At 58.3% G+C, this 19,187-nt stretch overlaps 3 protein-coding genes and 1 long non-coding RNA gene across 10 annotated transcripts in view; 1 reads left to right on the top strand and 3 right to left on the bottom strand.

Annotated features, from left to right (window-relative positions):
• Window positions 1-7,466, bottom strand: part of MYBPC2 (myosin binding protein C2) — a 24,273-nt gene extending 16,807 nt beyond the window's left edge. Inside the window, exons 1-9 of one of the 2 annotated variants that reach the window (XM_081807615.1) lie at window positions 7,358-7,466; window positions 6,185-6,274; window positions 5,560-5,646; window positions 5,202-5,350; window positions 4,667-4,784; window positions 3,924-3,972; window positions 3,683-3,742; window positions 1,390-1,583; window positions 1,005-1,137 (exon numbers count right to left, since the gene is read on the bottom strand). In XM_081807615.1, coding sequence (XP_081663741.1) covers window positions 1,005-1,137; window positions 1,390-1,583; window positions 3,683-3,742; window positions 3,924-3,972; window positions 4,667-4,784; window positions 5,202-5,350; window positions 5,560-5,646; window positions 6,185-6,274; window positions 7,358-7,376 — 899 coding nt within the window. In that variant the 5' untranslated portion in view covers window positions 7,377-7,466. The remainder of the gene's footprint in view (window positions 1-1,004; window positions 1,138-1,389; window positions 1,584-3,682; window positions 3,743-3,923; window positions 3,973-4,666; window positions 4,785-5,201; window positions 5,351-5,559; window positions 5,647-6,184; window positions 6,275-7,357) is intronic. The other variant, XM_081807616.1, reaches the window with a different exon arrangement.
• A 1,932-nt stretch (window positions 7,467-9,398) lies between these two features.
• On the bottom strand, window positions 9,399-16,583 carry SPIB (Spi-B transcription factor). Of its 3 annotated transcripts, XM_006749226.3 has the most exons (6): window positions 16,528-16,583; window positions 15,531-15,558; window positions 13,812-13,884; window positions 13,311-13,525; window positions 12,783-12,933; window positions 9,399-11,578 (listed from the first exon to the last, which is right to left on the bottom strand). In XM_006749226.3, the coding sequence occupies exons 1-6, from the start codon at window positions 16,548-16,550 to the stop codon at window positions 11,280-11,282; spliced, it is 789 nt and encodes a 262-aa protein (XP_006749289.1). In that variant the 5' UTR covers window positions 16,551-16,583; the 3' UTR covers window positions 9,399-11,279. The 3 variants fall into 3 exon arrangements, with proteins under 3 accessions (XP_006749289.1, XP_081663832.1, XP_006749290.1); XM_081807706.1 differs by lacking the exon at window positions 16,528-16,583 and having other exon boundaries at window positions 15,531-15,736; XM_006749227.3 differs by lacking the exons at window positions 13,311-13,525; window positions 15,531-15,558; window positions 16,528-16,583 and having other exon boundaries at window positions 13,812-13,877.
• LOC145717688 (uncharacterized) overlaps window positions 11,467-19,187 on the top strand; it is a 10,961-nt gene continuing 3,240 nt past the window's right edge. The window contains exons 1-2 of the long non-coding RNA XR_014141081.1: window positions 11,467-11,552; window positions 12,319-12,375. This is a non-coding gene — a long non-coding RNA (uncharacterized LOC145717688). The remainder of the gene's footprint in view (window positions 11,553-12,318; window positions 12,376-19,187) is intronic.
• The window catches only part of POLD1 (DNA polymerase delta 1, catalytic subunit), a 134,134-nt gene continuing 132,430 nt past the window's right edge, over window positions 17,484-19,187 (bottom strand). For 3 of the 4 annotated variants that reach the window (XM_081807618.1, XM_081807617.1, XM_081807619.1), the window contains 5 exons: window positions 18,968-19,100; window positions 18,769-18,882; window positions 18,384-18,535; window positions 18,201-18,298; window positions 17,484-17,677 (listed from right to left, as the gene is read on the bottom strand). In XM_081807618.1, coding sequence (XP_081663744.1) covers window positions 17,572-17,677; window positions 18,201-18,298; window positions 18,384-18,535; window positions 18,769-18,882; window positions 18,968-19,100 — 603 coding nt within the window. In that variant the 3' untranslated portion in view covers window positions 17,484-17,571. The remainder of the gene's footprint in view (window positions 17,678-18,200; window positions 18,299-18,383; window positions 18,536-18,768; window positions 18,883-18,967; window positions 19,101-19,187) is intronic. The other variant, XM_031020360.2, reaches the window with a different exon arrangement.

Genomic DNA, 19,187 nt, shown 5'->3' with positions numbered 1-19,187 from the left:
GGGACTCGATCCCGGGACTCCAGGATCATGACCTGAGCCGAAGGCAGTCGCTTAACCAACTGAGCCACCCAGGCGCCCCCTGTCTGCTAATCTTGACCAGCTTCCCATATTATGTATTTTAGGATCTCTTTTTTAGTGACTACACATTAAAGATTCCTTTAGTAAGGAATCATACATTTTGGTTGTTTTCCATTTTTGCTAAAATAGCAAATGCTTTAGTGAACATCCTTACAGCTAAATATGCACAACCATGATAACTCTCTTAGGATAAATCCCTCAGAAGTGCCCTTTCAGAGATTTAGCAAGTACCATTCCTGCCAGCAGCATTTGTGTACCCATTTTCCTATGTCGTCCCCAGCACTGGGTTTTATCATTTTGGAAAGTCTTTGCCCATTTGGAGAGCAGAAATACTATTATTTATTTGCATTATTATTATTGTTTTGCTGTTATTTGTAAGGTTGAATGCATATTCCACAGCATATTGGCCATTTGGATTTCTTCTCAACCAAATTCCTATTTTCATTACCTTTGTCAATTTTTTAAAAGATTATTTATTTATTTATTTATTTATTTATTTTTAAAGATTTTATTTATTTATTAGAGAGAGAGAGCATGAGCAGGAGGAGGGGCAGAGGGAGAGGGAGAAGCAGACTTCCCGCTGAGCACGGAGCCCAACTCAGGGCTCGATCCCAGGACCCTGGGCCAAAGACAGACGCTTAACCAACTGAGCCACCCAGGTGCCCCTAAAGATTTTTTTAAGAGTAACCTCTACACCCAATTTGGGGCTTGAACTCATGACCCCGACATCAAGAGTCACAAGCTTTGCCGACTGAGCCAGCCAGGCGCTGCTCCATTGTCAATTTTTTTTATTGAGGTATTTGCACTTTTCATATGGATGAGGGAGCGCTCTTTCTGCGTTAAGAGTGGTCAGCCTTATACCTGGGCCCTCTCTGGTACTCAGATCCCCCCCGCCCCCAGCCGAGGGACTGTCCCTCAACACGTACTTGCTACTTGGTTTGATCTCCTGGCCGTTCTTGTACCACTTAAGGGGAAGGTCTGGGTCACTGATTTCCACCACCAACTTGATCTTGTTGCCCCTGTCCACTTGGTAGGCTGGATCCAGCTTCTTCGTGAAGGCTGGAGATTGAGGGATGCAGGGGGCATGGAGCTGAGATGTTCTCACTGCCCTGACCGCCCCCAGAGCTGCCACGTCTCCCTTCCCAGACCATGGGCTCTCCAAGGTCAATGTCAGGAAGCCTCCCATGACAACAGGGCTCTATTACTCCTTAGGTTGGGACCTTCAAGAGATAGGTCCAGGATGCAAACATCCAATATCCATGATGATGGGATCCCCCAGCAGGGCCCACCTCCCCTCAGAACCGTGCTGACCTGCACTCTTCTTGACCTCGACCTTGGCCTTCTTGAGCCGCTTCAGCATGCCCCGGAGGTCAGTGATGCCATACTGGAAGGCGATCTTCTCATACTCGCTCTTCTTTGCCCCTTTCAGGAGCTCCCAAATTTCAGGGGGGATGCCTAGGTCATCATCATCTTTCTTCTTTTTCTTCTCCTCCTCAACCACCTCCCTGAGGGCAGGAAGAGCGGGCAGGGGCCGTGGGGGGGGGGGCGAGGGGCGGTGGAGGGGCAGTTAGGATTAGAAGGTGAAGTGCTCCCTCCACCGTCACCCACTTGCTGTGCCGCTTTCTCTTTCTGGGCCTGGTGCCCCTTTCCTCTCTGCCTGGGCCATGGCCTCAGCCTCCTCCCTGACCTCCTAGCCTCCACCCTGCCTCTTCCCCTCCAGCCTATTCCCCACATGGCCCCAGGAGGGTATTCCTAACTTCCACATCAGATGCCACCCTTTCCTTGTTCAAAATTCTTCCATGGGTCCCCCACTGCCATCAGGAGGAAGCCCCAGCAGTTCAGCTGATAGTCATGACCCCACCCACCATGTTATCACCACCCCCACAACCACCCAAGCATGTTACTTGCCTTTCCTGAATCCTCCAGGCCCCTCCTGCCTCCCAGCCTTTGCACAAAATGTTTCCCTGCCCAGATGACCTCTCCCTACTTTCCCTTCCTGTTGGACTCCTCTTCAGAACTAGTGCCAAAGCTCCCTCCTCTGTGAGTCACTCCTGGTCTTCCCAGGCAATGAGTTGCCTTCCCTCTGGGTTCTCACAAGGCCCCTGGGGGACCCTCTCTCTGATAACACTAAACAGTCTTGGTCTCTTTCTATGTCCTGCTGGACCAGACCCATCTCCCCAAACCAATCCATGACTCAATGTCAGGATTGATCTCAGCCCATGGCCTGGCAGATAGGAGGCTTCAGAAGATGTTTGCTGAGTGAGAAAGTAAGTAGATCTCTAGAAAGAAGAAAGGAAGGAAAGGAAGGGAACAAAGAAAGGAGAGATGAGTGGGGAAACAGGGGACATATTAATATTTGGTATGATGTACAGAGCATTGGGTTGGAAATTAATACAGACATGGGTCAAGGCTTGATGGATGGCTAAGGTGATGGATGTGTGGGTCCATGGATGGGTGGGTAGGTGGAGGATGGGTGGCATGGAGATAGGTGAATGGGTAGATGGAGGATAACTGGGTGAGTGGATGGACTGATGAGTTGGTGGCAAATGGTTGGGTAGGCAATTGATTGGATATGTTGAGGGGAGATGGCCGGGCAGGTGGTTGTCTGGGTAAAGACAAAGAGATGAATCTATCAGCAATGGGATTGTTGTAGATTTGGTTATGGGGATAGATGAATGAGTAGAGGAATGGATGGGTAGACCAGCAGATAATGAATAACCAAGAGAACGGACCAGCCTTATGTTGAACACTATAAAACTGCCAATATCCAATCATTTTTACCTAAAGAACAGCAATTTCATATAGATCAATCAAAGAGAGAGCTATCTGGTTGGATGGGTGTGTCACTAAAGAGGTGAAGAGTTGATCAAGGAATGCCTGGCTCAGTAGGCACGTGGGATAATGGATTCAGTTGGGAGAGAGATGCAGGTGCAGACAGATACACAGGTGGGAAGAAAGATGGATGATAGACAAGATGGGTGATGGAAAGGTGGATAGATGGTGCCTCCATAGGCAGGAAATGGGATTATGGGGTGGGTGGGTGACGGATGAATAGATGGGTTCCTGAATGGGTGGCTGAGTGTAATGGCAGACGAGTGGAGGGACAGGTGGGAAGATGGCAGGTAGATGAATGGATATGTGGACAGATGAATGGGCAAATGGGCAGGTAGGTGAATGGTTAGATTAGTCAATGGATACATAGGTAGCTGGTTGGATGGATGGATGAGATTGGTGAGTGGATGGGTGGACGCCCCCCCGCCCCCCAGAATGGATAGATGGGTATTTGGCTGGGTGAACAGGGGGGTGTGCAAGTGAATCAGAGCCTAAGTGAACAGGAAAAATGGCTGTGAGGTTGATGGATTGAAGGGTCGGTAGGTAGGTAAACTGGCCGGCAGATGGTTGAGTGGGTGCGGTTGTAGGTAAAGGTGTAGGTAAATGGTGGCTAGGTGGATGGACAGATGGCCAGGTGGGTGGGGAATGGGTAGACACAGGAGGTTGTAGAGGGGGAAACGGGGAGTCCAGAGCTGGCAGTGGAGCCTCGCCCACCATCCTTCTCCTCTTTGAGTCCCATCTCCCCTCTCTAGGCCAGGTGGGGTAGGCTTACCTCTTCTTCAACAGGCCACTGAAATCCAGCTCACCCGCATCTTCTGACTTCCCTTCACCCCTGTGGCCATTGAGAGGGTGTGTGAACCCCACAGAGGTCCTGTGCCCTCAGGACCTCAGTGTCTCCCCACTCCTCCCTTCTCCCACAGCTCCCCCTCCCAGGGGAGACACTCCCATAGTCCTTGGCACCAGCAGACACCAGCAGCCCCCTCCACCTCTTCCCAGGCTCCAGGATCACTTACGAACGCTTGAAGCTTTCTAGACCCTGCCCAAAGGCATCCTGACGGGGCACTGAGGAGAGGAGATGATGGGACAGAAGGTGAGCTGGAGGCAAGGCCTGATCTAAGACCAAGAGTGCCCCTCCAGGCCTGCACAAGCTCCACCCAGGCCCCCTGTCTTGGATCAGCACACCCTGTCACTTGGACGTGGATACCTGTTGCCCTCGCTGCCACACCACTCCCAAGTAGCCTGTCCGCCTCACACTTGGGCCAGCATGCTCTTCTGCCCAGGCATGGGCAACCGCCTTCCCTGTGTCCTCCATATTTAAGCCCCACACATCCCGGGCTGTAGACCCCAGAGCCTGTACACCTTCAGGGGTCCACACATATTCCCCCAAATCTGCAATAGCCTCCCACTAAGCTTGTGCACCCTCACCCTAAACCTGGACACCCTCGCTTCCCAAGCCTTTATGGCTACCTTCTCAAGCCTGTGCACCGTGACCCTGGGATCTACTTAACTCACCTTCTCAGCCTTCAAGTGGGCACCAAAAACTCTGCTCCCTCTCACCCCCAAGTCCACACCTACTCATGGTCTAAGCCCATGGACTATTTTCCCAATTTTGAATGCCTTGACCCCTGCATCTACTCCCTCCTCCCCAATCTCACCCCCCACATCTGTATGCTCTCCTACACCAGACTGAAACATCTGCCCCAGCCCTGCCCCCCCACAACCCTTTGCTCCCCACCCCCCACCCCCTCCAGCGCACCCTCCACATCGATGTTGAAGGCACAGCTGTCGCAGAAGTCCTTGGCTTTGACCTCAAGGCGGTAACTCCCGTGGTCCCCCAGGACCACCTTCCCAATGTGCAGCTCCACGGTGTACACCTGGGGGCCGGGGCCAGGGGTGTGGGTGCAGGTGACTGCTCCCCAGCACCACCCCACACCCCCCAGAGCCCACCTCACATCTCCCTCTCTGGGTCCTCACCCTGATTCCACTGGAGGAGCCAGCTGTCTCTTCCCATGCCTGGACAACCCTTACCCCTGGGGGGCCCCCATCCCTGACCCCTGAGACCTTTCTGGGAATGCACACACCGGTCAAGTGCACCCTGCCCTAACCCAAACATTCTCCCAGCCTGTCCCCACAATCTCCACCAAGCAGCCCTGCACAGCCTCTCTCCCTAGAGGTCCTGTTTTCCATCTACAGGGGCTCCAGGCCTCAGGCAACAGGCCTTCTGAGAATTGGGGGCTGCACAACCTCCATCCCCAGCCCACATGCCCTTAGTGTCCCCACGGGGTCCTCACATTGCTGGCCGAGTCGTGGGACTCCTTGAAAGAGAATCGGGCCCCGCTCTTGCTGCCCAGCTCCAGCCACTTCCCCTTGAACCACTTGACGGTGGGTTTCCCTGGGAGCTCCTTCCCGTTCACCTTGGCCAAGATCACCGCGTCTTTTCCTGGATGGGGGGTGGGGGATGGGAGGGAGTGGCCAGACAAGAACCATGAGACTCTACAGAGAGGACAGTGAGCTTCTCCTCCCTCAGACCCAGGAGCCCTGGTCCCCAGCCCCCTCCTCCATCTGACCCGGGAGTCCAGACCCCCAGCCCCTCCTCCCTCAGGCCCAGGAGTCCTGGTCCCCAACCCCTCCTCCCTCATCCCCCCTCACCATTCTCCACCGACACAGAGTCTGGCTTCTTCAGGAAAATGCCAGTGGGCTCCTCAGCAGTGGGGGACTGGTCCTCAGGTGGGGCTTCTGCTCAGGAGACAGGATTAGGGGATCTGAGGCAGGCTGGGGAAGGGGCAGCAGGCCACTTAAGGAGTGGGGCTTAGAGCCTGTGAGGGTCCCTCTGCTCAAATGCCAAAGCATGGAGCAAAGTGGCTTCTCCTGACTTGGGAAATACCATGTGTCACCCAGGTGGCTGCATGACCTTGGCCAGTCTCCCCCACCCCTTTGGGCCTCAGTTTCCCCATTTGTGAACTGGAGGGAGGTGGACTGGATGGTTTGAATGCGGCTTTGGGGTAGGAGAGGTGTGGAGATAGATTGTGGCATTCAGAGCTGGGCAGAACTCGGAGATGAATCAGCCAGTTGCCGGGGGCTTGAGGGCCAGGCTGAGGGGCTGGGCTCTAACCTGGAGGCACTGGGGAGCCATGGAGGATTGTGAGCAGGGGAAGGATGGATTAGCTCTGGAGGTAGGACTAAAGGAGAGAAAGCAGGGTGGGTGCAGAGAGGCAAGGGGAGCCTGGAGGATGAAGAGCCAGGTTCTGCAGATCCCACAGGAACACTGTCTCACCTTTGGGGGCCTCTACAGGAGCCTCCTCAGGGGGGGCTTCCTTGGGAGCTGGTTTGGCAGCCTCTTTGCCTTTGGGGGCCTTTTTGGCTACTGCGAGGTAAAAGATGTTCTCAGTTGAGCAAGTGCTCAGTGCTCTCCTCTTCCAAAACCCAGGAGTCCAGGCCCGCCCCCTCCTCCCTCAGATCCAGAAGTCCTGCCCCTTCATGTGTAAATTTATCTGTAATCCTGAGAGTCTGAGCTATTGGGTTTCCCCTTGCCCCAGGCAAGTCATGTCCCATCCACTCAGGCCACCAGGCCCTGACCTTTTGGGTCCTGGGGGTATAATTAGCTCTTTCCCTGGGCTGGAAACCGGACACCTTGTGCTGACCATAGCATCTTTCACCTGCCCTGCCTACTGGCTCCTGGCCCACCAGCACCCCAGCTGCAGTGAGGGCCTGGACCCCCACTCCACAGCCTGGTTGGCCTGATGCCAGCAGTCTGGACACCCCAGGAGGAGGGTCCCTCCCAAGGACTTGCATCTCTTCTGTTCAATTCTTCAGAGGGAGAAAGCAGCACCCCCATGTAAACAAATGCCCCCTGTCCCATTCAAAGAAGAGCATCAAACTGCACATAAAGGGTCACATAAAGGGCCCCTATATGGAGAGGGCCCCCTAATTCCTTCGTGGGGAAGCCCAGATTCCTATAGAATTCCTTATACAGACAAGAGCTCTCCTCACCACAGAGACAGGACCCCCTAATCTCTATACACACAAGGACTCCACTCCCCTACAGAGAAAGGACTCAGTCCTCACTCAGAGAAGCGTCCCGCTCCCTATGAAGAGGACTCCATCCCCAAAGGTAGAGGACCCCAATCACCATGCAAAGACTCCCTGGTCTACGTACACAGCACTCCCATCCCTATGGAGAAAAAGGACTCAAATTCAGAGAATCTTCATCTGCACCCAGAGATGGGCCCCCCCAAATCCCTACAGAGAAAGGAACACCCTCACTGCACAAGGAAGGAGACCCACCCACCCAACACAGATATGGGACCCCCCCACCCCACACAAGGAAGGGAACCCCTCCCCACACAGAGAACACATCCCATTCTCCCAAACCTACAGAGGAGCCCTTAGCCCCCATTCAGAAAAGGGGAGCGCCTCTCCCCCCAGGGAGGGCAGTCCTGAAAGCCACCTGGTTCTGCCTCAGGCATGGCAGCAGACCTCCTCTCGCTCCTCGCTCCTCGCTCCTCGGAGGCAGCTTGTCCCTCAGGGCCCTAGGGAGGACAGGTGGGCCCCCAGAGGGAGCCCTTTAAGGAGTCCAGAGACTCCCAGGAGGCTGTGGGAGGCATCACACTTGCCTCCCCGCCCTCCCTGGCTGCCCCACATTCCCGGGGCGACTTCTGAAGGGTGAGAAATAACATCTGGACCAGGAGAGATGGCTGAATGCCAGGTCCCTGGGGAGAAGTGGCCTGGGGTTCAGACACCCGGGTCCCAGGAAGGGCGTGCTGGAGGCGAGGACTCCCGCTGAGGGAGGAGGGCCTGGACTTCTGGGTCTGGGGCTCAGATTCTTGGGTCCAGGAAAATGGAGAAGGATGAGGGCCTGGACTCCTAACTCCTAGGAGGCAGGAGAGGAAGGGGCTGGGGTCTAAAATGGGTGAGGGCTCCGAGCCAGAACTCTGCCGTAGGGGCAAAAGGGGAAGACGGTCTAGAAAGCCATTCTTAGTATCTGCAAGTCAGGAGTTTTCGGGAAACCGGAGCTGCGAGGGAGGGTCTGGTTTCCCAGCGTAGGCAGGACGGCTGCGGGGGTGGGGGGAGGTCTCTGTGCCAGCAGGAGGGGCACTGAGGCTCGGGGACTCTCGAGTCCCGCCCCTGGGCGAGAGCACATCCGAAGGCCTGCGGCCCCTGCCACCTGGAACCCCGGATTGGCCGCTGCCCCTCCTGGGACCGAGCCGGCCGGCTCCCCGCGACGGTTCCCGGAGCGGGCGCGGCGGGCACCGGGCGCGGGGGAGGGAGCGAGTGCCCCCAGAGGGGCGGGTGGGGAGACCGGGAAGGCCCTGGAGGGCTGCCCGGACGTTGGCGCCCTTCCCAGCAGGGGGACCTGTGGCTTTCAGAATGGGGGTGGTGGTGGCTGGACGCCGGATGGGGGGAGGTGAAGGAGGCCAGAAGGGGGGGATTGAGGGAAGAGAGGGGTCTTTGAGGGGCAGTAGGTGTTATGGGGAGGAAGGCGAGGTGAGTGTGAGAGGGAGAAGGGTGTGGGGGCTTGGGGTTAAGGAGGAGGACGGGAGAGGAAGCAACTGTGGCTGAGGGAGCAGGTTTGAGTGAAGACAAGTCCCTCCCGATTTTCTTCCTGTCCATCTGCCCCCTCAACCCGCTTTTCCAAAACCCCCTGCGAGCCGGAAACTGCCCCGCCTCCCGGGAGCGTCGAGCCAACCCGGCGGCAGCCTCTCGGTGACGTCACAGGTTGCCAGGCAGACTGCCACACCGTTCCCGCAGGCCCAGTTCTGAGGTGTAGCGGCGGGAGCCAGAGGGCTGCGCTGCCACCAGGAGCCTCCCGCCCGGCCTGCCTGCCCGAGTGCTGTATCCAGGGAGAGGGGGGAAGACGTACAGAGAAGGAGGACAGAAATGCAGAAGGGGGGACAGAGACCTTGACGGAAAGGGAAGCAGGGAGACGGTGGGGAAGAGAGGGAGGGCGCCTGGCTGGCTCAGCCTGGAAGAACAGGCGACTCCTGATCTCGGGGTTGAGAGCTGGAACCCCATGTTAGGTGTAGAGATTGCTTAAAAATCAAAAATCTTGGGGCGCCTGGGTGGCTCAGTCATTAAGCGTCTGCCTTCGGCTCAGGTCATGATCCCAGGGTCCTGCGATCGAGCCCCACATCGGGCTCCCTGCTCAGCAGGAAGCCTGCTTCTCCCTCTCCCACTCCCTTTGCTTGTGTTCCTCTCTCACTGTGTCTCTCTCTGTCAATAAATAAATAAAATCTTTTCCAAAAAATAATAAAAAATAAAAAATCTTTATAAAAAAGAGAGAGAGAAATTGAACCGAACCAGCAATGCCTGCGTCTGAAGCCCTTTACCGCGGCCTTCAAAGCTCAAAGGTGAGGCTCTTAGGCCTCTTCCATCTCCTGTCTTGTGGTGCGCGTCGCAGCCGCGCAGTGTCTCTGAAGGTCAGCAGGCCTGGGCCGACAGACAGCATTGCCGTCCCTAACAAAGGGTCCTAGGAAGTCTGTCTACCTTGATTTGTTTTGTTTTGTTTTGTTTTATTTTGTTTTATTTTATTTTATTCCACACTTGGGGTGATGAAGATAGTTTTTGCAAAAGGTACCTCATTTGCAAGAGGAGGCCCTGGGGACATTTTGTCCCTGGCACTCTCTTCCCACCCTGCCCCCATTCCAGGGTGAGGGTGTGTGTGCTGTCCTTTGGAGGGCAGGTCCCAGCCTGGGCTCTGCTACCAGCAGCAAGGACCTCTTCCCTCTCTGGGTCCTTGAAGCTCCTTCCTTGTCCTCCTCCTCCTGGACGTCAATGAATGGGTGGTGGGCTAGATTTCCAGAAGATGTATCAAAGGCTCAGCAGGGCTGCAAGGGACTTTTTCTATCTTCCTCCTCCTCCTCCTCTCCCCTTTCACAGAAGGGACAAACTGAGGCCCGGAAGCAGCAAGTCTTTCACCCTAGATCCCCCAGCCACGAAGACTCAAGGACCTGGGATTCTGGCATCTTAGCCCACAGTCTGTGACACCCCCACAGGGTTCGACTCAGAGCTCCCACGGTGAACCCAAGCTTCACCTCCGTGGGTTCATACCAGGGTCGAAACGCAAATGGTTGGGGGCCAACAGGCGACCAAGAGAAGCCACTGGGGTCTGACAGCCAGGGGCAGCGGGGACTGGGACAGATTGGAGAACAGGTGCCCTGTTAGGAGTGGCTGCCCCCCTCCTCCAGCCTCTCTGCACCGCAGAGCTGCCCACCTTTGCTGGATTGTGCAAAGTTTGAAAGGAATATGCAAAATCTCCCTCACTGTTGCAGTGAACTAAAGAAGGACCCACCACCAGGGATCTGATTTGTCCCAAAGGGATCTGGAGGGGTGGGGGTACCAATGTGAGACCTCTGGTTAGAGATGACATGGGAGGGCTGCCAAGATCACCCAGAAATCAGTTGACTGGCCAGAACGATCCCTAGCTTGGCCCTACAGAGGGCACCGCAGGAAAGGGAGGGTCCCTGTGAGAATTCAGGTCTGCTGATGGGGTCCCCAAAGGGGCCTAGCGGATAGGGGATCCCAGGGAGGCCCCAGATGTGATTGGAAGGATCCCAGACAGACAAGGGTATCCCAGAGGCGGCCTGGACAAGACAGGGTTCACTGAGGTCCCCCCTTAGACCTGACAAGGGTGTTTTTAGACATGGCCAAAGGATCCCAGAGGCACCCTAGATGTGAGTGGAGAATTCCAGACACACACAAAAAAGTGATAGCGCAGTGGTTCCAGAGAATTGGGGATCTCAAGATGACAAACGTATTTGGGGGAACAGGACAAGAGAGTCACAGATGGGCACAGAGATCTGAGATGTGATAAAGGGTTTCCAGAAGGCCCCATACATAAGTAGGAGATCTCAGATCTGACAGGAGAGTGTCAGACATGAGAAGGGGATCCCAGAGAGACCGTGGCTGGACAGGGCTTAGGGTCGCCATCAGCAACCCCCTCCCTGTGTGATGATCTGTGGGCTCACCCTTCCCAGATGAGATTAAGGAATCAGACACACAAGGGAGCTCAGAGAGGTCCCAGGCTTGGTTGGACGATCTCAGACACCACAAGGGGATCCCAGAGAAGCTCCTGGGATTCTGGAAGCACGGTCCTGCCCACCCCCTCCACACAGACATATAGTATAGTCCTCTATGGGTCCTGTGACCCAAGACATGAGGATCCTGGGGATCCTGAACATGACAAGGAAATCCCAGAGGGGCCCCAGACACGATTGGGGTGGGGGGGTGTCCCAGAGGGGCCCTGAGCAGGGCTTAGGGATTAAGGCAGCCCCCGCCTCCCCGCAGTGTGGGGAATCCACGGGTCCTATGACCTAGGGTGTGGGGACGCCAACGTGCCGCAGCCGTGGAGCCCCGGAGAGCCCGCACGGGGCTCAGGCCCGGCGGGCGGCGGGCAGCAGTGCACTGTCAAACTGGTAGGTGAGCTTGCGCTTGACCTTGCGGATCTCGCCGGTCTTGGCGTAGTTGCGCAGGGCGCGCGCCAGCTTCTGGTAGGTCATGCGCTTGCGGTTGCCCTTCTGCTGGCCCCAGCGGCGCGCCAGGAGCTCCTTGTGCTTGGACGAGAACTGGAAGACGCCGGCGCCCGGTTCCACCCACCACACGCAGTCGCGCATGTCTCCGCGCGTCAGCAGCCCCAGCAGGAACTGGTACAAGCGCAGCTTCTTGCGGGCCCCTGCGGTGGGGGGGGACGCGTTAGGGGGAGGGAGCCTTTGGGCGCCGCCCCCACACCCACCCCGCTTCGGCCCCCGCCCCCGGGCCCCCAGCAAGCCTCAGTCTCCCGGCCGAGAGCATTGGGGCGAGGGAGGTGGCTCCGACTTGTGCGACCACCACCCCCATCGGAGGCCAGCCGCTCTCCTCCCTGAAGCTGTTCCCCCGGAGCTCCCATCCCCCTGCTTTGCTTTATCTTGGGTTTGCGCGTCTCTCCTCTGCCCTGTCGGTGGCCAGCACATAGTAACACGCATCTGCCCTGCGTATGGATGAGAGGATCTGTGAAATGGGCTGCCAGGGCTCCTCAAAGGCTTATAACAGGGCGCTGAGTGGTGGTGACGAGATCTGGAGTGGGTTTGAACCCGCCTAGCCATTTCTCAGCCCCAGAGGGACTGGGATCCTGGAAGGTTCGGGGGTCTGACTCTTGGGCTCCTACAAGGAGCAAAGGCCCCCGGAAGCCGGAGAGGGGGCTGTTCATAGCAGGGCATTGGCTACAAGAACCCCCCCCCCGCCCCCCGTCTGCCATTTCCCAGCACTGAGTGACCTTGAGGTGGCGACTTAACCTCTCTGAGCTGGCCTCTCCTCAGCTATAAATGAGGCTGTGTGTGTGTGTGTGCGCGCGTGTTACTTTTACAAACCTTACAAACTAAGTGAAGCACTTAGTGCTAGGCATTTGCAGTTATGAGCTCATTTCATCTTCATCAGAATACCAGGAGATGGGGCTGCTGCCGCCCATTTTACAGATGGGAAACCGAGAGCCAGGTAGGGAAAGTAACTCATGATCCTAACCGCCCAGGAGTTGAGCATACTACATGTGAGGGGCATGGGTGGAAACAGGGGTTCCATGGACTGGTGTTGATGTGGTGATTATGTCCCGCACTGTTGTTTCAATAACGGTGGAGACCTCTGGTTGCCCACTCTGGGCTAAGCACTGCTCTCATTTACCTATATCATCCCACTTAATCCCCCCCCACACCAGTAATAGACACTTACTGTCATCCCCATTATAGATCGGAAACTCAGGCAAAGAGAGGTAGTCATTTGCCCCAGGTCACACAGGGAACCGCCCTCAGCACTGGAGTATACAGTAGGTGCTTGAGAAGCCGGGGTTCCTTTAGCCCCCGCATCTCCATTTGGAGCCCCACCCTACCCCACTAGCTCCTACGTACCTGCCTCAGATCCCCTCCCCTCGGGGCCAGCCATGAGGGCCTCATCCGACTCGCTGTCTGAAACTTCCAGGGTGGGGCTGTCCAGCAGGAGATCCTCCTCCTCCGACAGCACAGGGCTGGGGTATGGGGCATACGCCGGGGGGCCCATGGTCTGCAAAAGGTCAGGATCACCTGCAGTCCAAGGACCCCCTTCCCTCCCTCCCTCTGCGCTCTTCCCTCAGCTTCCTCCTCCTGGGTCCCCACTGTGGCCCTCCCCACTCTCTTGACAGCCTGCACTCTGGCCTCGGTTTAGATCTCCGTGGCATGGCCAAGGGACGCCCAGGCCCCCTCCCTGAAAGCCTGCCCAACACAGATCATGGCCTTCTGGGCTGCCCCTTGCCTAACATCCATGCCTGTGTTGGCTGGTCCATGCAATGGAGTGAAGACGGTCCCTAACCTCAGAGGTTTACAAAGGCTTTCACAAGCTGCCTGGCATCTAGTAAATCTCGATCAAATGATGGGCATGTTAATCGTGTCCCTTCCCCTCACCTGGCTGGTGAAGTCCTCCGTGGGGTATGCTGGGAAGCTGGGCCCCGGGGCTTCTAGGCTGGGGGCCGGGTCGAGGTTCCCCACGGGGCTGTAGGTTGAGGGTCCGTAACAGAGCTGGACACTCTGGGGGTGGCTGAAGGTAGCCACAGCTGGGTTGAAGGCTTCATAGGAGGCGGCTGGGACAGCTGGACTGAGGTCCCAGCCCCACAGGGAGTCTGGGGGAGGGTGGGAGGGCGCTGAGTCAGAAGTCAGGTCCGGCCTCAGCCCCTCCCACTCGAAGCCCCCAGCACAGAGAGGCCATTGTGGGCCTTGCAAATCTCTGGCCCCAGAATTTGCATGGGCAAGAGGGTGGGTAGGAGAGGAAAGGGGAGGAGGTCTGGAGACCTGGGCTAACCTTATCCTGCTGAACTAGGTGACATCCTCCCCTGGGACTCAGCTCCCCCATCTGTGAAATGGGCCCGAGGTCCAGGTCAGGAGGATGGCTAGGGCAGGGCCACTCACCAGAAGCCCCCTCTGAGTCGGGGTAGCTGGGATGTTTGCAGCTGTCCAGGTCATAAAAGACGCCATCTGGGTACTGATGGGGTGGGGGAGGAAGAGGGGTCATCCCAGGCTTCGGGGAGCCCCCACCCCATCTGGGCCAGCAGGAGGATTCTGACAGGGACAGGGGAGAAGAGGGGAGGGCTGGGAGAAGGAAAGAAAGAGACACAGAGACCAGGCACCAGAGACAGGGGCCAAGAGATAGATATACAGAGATACAGAAAGCAGGGGCACACACAACACAGCAGGAGCACACCCCCACACCCCCACAACACAGCAAGAACACACACACAGAGAATGAAAGACACAGGCGGAGATGCGCAGAAACCCCGAGACCCAGGCTCTCAGAGAGGGACATGGCAGCCAGCACCTGCTAAGACCATGGGCTCCCGGAAGGCGTGGGGAAAGTGTGGACCAATTCCCCCAGGCTCGCCTGTCCCAGGGGTGGAAGTGTTTCTACAGAGGCAAAGAAAATCTCAATGCTTCTTTATTCACCTCTGTATCGCTTTGATCTACCCCAAGAGTCGTGTGTTGCTTTAGCAATTATAGTAAAGACCAAAGCTAGACATCCAGACGTCCCAGCAGCCTCACTCCCAGGTATTCCCCCAAGGGACTGAAAACATACGTCCACAAAGTAGCTTTGTTCGAGAACAGCTTTTCTAATATCCCCAAGCGAGAAATAGCCCGTGGATGGGAGAATGGATAAACTGGTGGTGTTGGGGTGTGGATGGGTGGGGGGGGGGGGTCCTACAGCAGAGTACTATACAGCAAGGGAAAAGAACCAAGGCTGGAGCATCTGGCTGGCTGTCAGTGGAGCATGCAACTCTTGATCTTGGATCATGAGTTCGAGCCTCACGTTGGGGAGAGAGCTTACTTAAAAACAACAACAACAACAAAACAATGCCCGATACACACTGAACGTTGATGAAGGAAGCCAGACCCAAAGGGGGACATCCTGCATGATGCACTTCAGATCAAGGTCAAAACCAGGCAAAACTAATCCGTGTTGGAAAAGATCCCAGGGGGGAGGGGTGATTGTTGATTGGGAATCTTCCAGAGGGAAGGAAATGTTCTATGTGTTGGTCTGGTTTGCTGTTACACAGATGTGTGCGTAATGTGAAATGTCACCGGGCTGCACACAAGATCTGCCACTTTGCCAACTTGTAGGTTATACCTCCATTTAAAAAAAAAAAAAAAAGCAGAAAACTTGTCAGGTTGAGGGCAGGTGGGACATGCTGGTGGCGGGGCGTCCACGAGTGAGTGAGGTTTTAGTTCTTGGATGGGGTTGTAGGTTATGGGTGGTGAGTAGAGTATCCCGCGTGTCTGAACTATTAGACTAGCTTTCGAAAATACAGTTTAGCAAAGAAGAGAAGGAAAGAAGGAATAAACAGGTTCGCTGAATGTGGGGCGGGCGGAGGAAGAGACACAAAGCCAAAGACACAAGGACCCCCACCCTCCCCATGCCAGGAAGTGGACCCAGAGCCTGAGAGCTGAAGAGACGGTGGAGAAAGGTCCATGAAGGGGATGGGGCAGGTGAGGAGGAGGGTGCTGGTGGGAGATACGGAGGGGGAGTCAGAAAGACAAAGTGACAGGAAGGAGTGGAAGGGGAAACTGAGGCAGGGGGTCAAGGTGGGCCATGTGGGTCCCCCCCCACCCTCCTTGGCCCCCAGGGCCCCGACTCACCAGACAGCTGAAGTGTGGCCCATCGAGCCTGGAGGGGGAGAGACACAGGGGCATGTCAGGGTGCCTTCAGCCACCTGAGTCTCAGAGTGGTTGGGAGCCGATGGGGCGGGGGGAGGCGGCTGCAGCTGTGACCACCGCAGCTCTTCTGCTGTATGTCCTTGTGCGAGACCAGCCCCACCACACTCGAGCGGGGACAGGAAGTGGGGGTGGGGGGGAACAGGCAAATGTCCCCCCTCCCCTGGGATTTGCATAGAGAGAGGCTAGTTGGGGGGCAGGGAAAGTGAGGGAGAGAAAGTCCCTGGAGAGGCGGTGTGGGCGCCAGTGGGCCGGTGGGGGCAGGGAGGGGGCCTCCGTCAGCGAGTGGGTTAAATGGGTCCACCTTGGACCAGAGGAGAGATGGAGAGCCGCTGGGCAGGGATGGGAAGGAGATGGGAGAGGAGGGAAGGGAGGAAAGTGTGGAGAGAGACATTCGCTGAGGCAGGAAGTGGTTGAGTCCCAGAGATAGGCAGATGGGGCCAGGGGAGAGACAGGGAGACAGCAGGAGAGAGCAGACAGACAGACAAAGAACTGGAAAGAGACGGGGACAGAGACAGAGAGGGAGCAGGAAGCAGAGAACAGAGCCCCAGAAACAAAAATGATATGGCGAGCAGCAGAGTGGGCAACAAGTGAGCAAGCCAGAGGTTTGGTGAGGCCCAGTGGGAGACTGGGGGGACAGACAGGCCTGGAGGGCCGCCTGGAAGAGGCCGTCAGCAGGAGGGGAGACAGGCAAGCATCCCAAGGAGAGATTTTCGAGGTCTGAGAGAGACAGGGATAGGATGGAGGAAGGAAGCCGAGGTAGGAGAGGTAAAGAGAGATCTAGAAGGGGCAAAAGGCAGTGTGGACCCTCTCCCTCCCACCCCCCTGCCCCCTGAGTGGGGCAGACCACCACCCCTGAGGGAGGCCTAGCAGAGGGGCTTAAGTGCAGGGGGACGCCTTCCTTTAGGGAACCCCCACTTACTGTGCAGCCTCCAGGGCGAGCATGGTGGCGCTGGGCTGGGTTTGCTGCCTGCTTCAGCCACCACCCCTATTTATACCTTGGCCCAGCCCCCTGGGGGGGGGCAGGGGTGCCGGCTGGCCTGCACAGAGCACAGCCCTCCTCGAAAATCCCCTCGGGGAGGGTCAGGGGAGGGGGCTGGATTGCACAACCCCTTGGTCACGTGGTGGAGAGGGCAGGCCCAGGGGCCATCTCGATTTGGGGATCCCCACGGTTGGGGTGGGAATGGGGGGCTGACCCTGAGGGGTGGAGATGGGAGAGGAACTGGATTCAGGGGGACCCTAAGGAAGTAGGGAAGCCAAGGGGTCCTGTGGTCAGTGAAGTGGGGGTCAGTAAACGGTGTGGGCTCGACCCAGGCCCAGGAACCAGAGGGGGAGTGGGTTGCTGGGGATGGGGGGCACATGATATCAAGGGGCAGATTCAAGCACCGACGGGGTCAGAAGGCAAGGCGGGGCTGCCGGGACTCTCAGGAGTGGACGTGGCCTGGGGGGGGAGTGTCTCTGAGGAAAACCCAGGCCCAGAGCCTGTGAGGACCCCAAGGTGGAAACATCGTGGGTGTATGACATGGGAAGGGGGGCGTCCCCTGGGTTGTGCCGGGGAGTGGGAGCTTCTGTGCGAGGGGCTGCCCCAGGCCTGGAGGAAACAGGTCAGCACCTGGAGGGCGGGGCGGTCCAGGCAGAGGAGGATGTGTGGTTAGACATTCACTCAGGGCCTTGAGGGAGGGTCACAGGGGGACACTGAGGCAGGCATGACTTTCATGGGGCTGGCAGCAGTGCTGGGAGCCCGGGGGTCTTGGAGGGAAGGTGAGGAAGTCAGCGGGGGTTTCCTGGGGGTCAGGGGACCCCAGTGAGTGGAGATGACCCACCTGGGCCAGGGTTCATGACAGTGGACCCCACCCACCAAAGACCACAAGGCGCCAGGAAACAAAAGGCCTGAACTTTATTAATTCTCTGCCAACACTGCCCCCTCGCCCCCCAGCCCTGGTGAGAAGCCTGCCCCGGTCAGAGGTCACCAGGCCTCAGGGCCGGGAGGGCCAAAACGCCTCAGAAGCTGCTCCTGGTCTTCCAAGTCCTTCCGAACCTTCTTGCGCATGTAGAAGATGGGGCAGTCCCGGCTGTGGGCGGGGTGGGGGTCAGGGTCAGGCCTGGGGCGCTGCCCGGCCCGCTGATGGGGCCGGGGCCGTTCCCAGGACTTTGGCCCCCGCCTGCTGCCCACCCAACCCCCCTCCAGGGGCAGGCTGTTTGCTCAGCGGGCATGGGGGGAGCTGTAACAGCGGGTACCCGCGGAGGCGCTGGGCTCCACCAGCCGTATATCACCTGTCACCTGGCGTGGGAACCAGCCCCGCCCACCTGTTCCCTGGGGAAAGCCTGGCCCGGCCTGGGGGAGGGGGCCAGGGCGGAGGTGCGCGTGCGTGTGTGTGTGTGCGCGCGCGTGTGTGTGTGCGTGTGTAAGAGCAGAAGAGAGAGAACCGCGGTCATTTCCTGGGCAGCTGCTGGCCCCCGGAGCGAGCCCTCCCCGCAGCAAGGCCGGGACACCCAGAAAGTCAGCCAGCGCGCCCCCCCAGGGCCTTCAGGTCAGGGCTCCGGTGCCCAGGCCCGGGAGCTGGGAGGGCGGGCGGCAGGCGGGCCCCCGCGTACCTGGTGCAGATGACATCCTCATGCAGGCTGCCCTGACAGCGCTGGCACTGGGTCCAGAGGCGCGAGAAGCGCTCCTCCAGAGCGTTCAGGTGGGACACCTGGGGGCGAGAGGGCTGAAGGTGGCCCCGCCCCCCCCCGCGCCCTCCCCTCGCCGCCCCCCCGCACCCCTCCCCCGCCCCTCACCTCCTTCTGATACAGCTCGGACTCCCGAGGCTGGCAGAACTTGCACACGGCTCCTGGCAGAGGGGGCGGGGCGGCACAGGGGAGCTGGGGCCCAGCCAGGGCCCGGGCCGCCCTATCCCTGCCCCTTCCCCACCCGCTGCCCATCCCGGCTTCTGAAAGTCCCCGGAGACAAGAGAACAAGGGAGCAAGTGTGTGGGAGAAAACTCCCCGGGGAACTCCCTGGGCGGGGGGCCCAGGACCCTCGAGGGGGTGCCTGGAAACGGGAGCCCCCACCCAGGGGCCAGGGCCCATCCGGGTGGCACGGCCAGCTCGTAAGGGCGGGGGCCGGGAACCTCAGCGATGGAGGAGCCGGGTGGAGGGTGGGGGCCGGGGGCCCGGGGCTCACCCTGGTGACCGAGGACCGTGCGGCAGCCGACGCAGCAGCTGTGGCGTTTGGCAAAGGCCAGGAGGCCGCCCACCTTGCCCGTGAGCACGGTCTTGCAGCGCGTGTGGTCACCCCCTGCAGGTGAGAGCAGGCAGTGGGCCTGGGGCCGTCCGTGCCCCCCGGCGCCCCCCGCCCCGCGCCGGGCAGTCCCCCGGAGTACTCAGCAGCACGGCCTCAGCGCGGCCCTCGCCCAGGATGGGCTCGAAGATGCGCAGGAGCGGCTTGGCAAGCTGCTGCTCCAAGTAGTACTGCGTGTCGATGGGCAGGCTGTGCTCCAGCACAAACAGGGGGTCCTGCAGACACAGCGGCCGGGAGCGGTCACGCCGGGCGTCAGCAGCAGGCTGCGCGGCGAAGGGCGCTGGGAGCCGCTGGCATGGGGC

Source organism: Leptonychotes weddellii, chromosome 16 (assembly GCF_054177405.1).
Source record: "Leptonychotes weddellii isolate Sample4059 chromosome 16, ASM5417740v2, whole genome shotgun sequence".
Classification (NCBI taxonomy): domain Eukaryota; kingdom Metazoa; phylum Chordata; class Mammalia; order Carnivora; family Phocidae; genus Leptonychotes; species Leptonychotes weddellii.
The sequence above is the reverse complement of the archived record's forward strand: the minus strand, read 5'-3'. Positions and strand labels throughout refer to the sequence as shown.

Bases quoted from the DNA above. Each gene is read 5' to 3' on its own strand.
- SPIB (XM_081807706.1), bottom strand. From the start codon at position 15,584: ATGCCCCTGTGTCTCTCCCCCTCCAGGCTCGATGGGCCACACTTCAGC. The intron at 13,885-15,530 runs GTGAGTCGGGGC...CCACCCCATCAG, and splicing joins GGCCACACTTCAGCTGTCTG to TACCCAGATGGCGTCTTTTA. The intron at 12,934-13,310 runs GTGAGGGGAAGG...GACCTTTTGCAG, and splicing joins CGGAGGACTTCACCAGCCAG to ACCATGGGCCCCCCGGCGTA.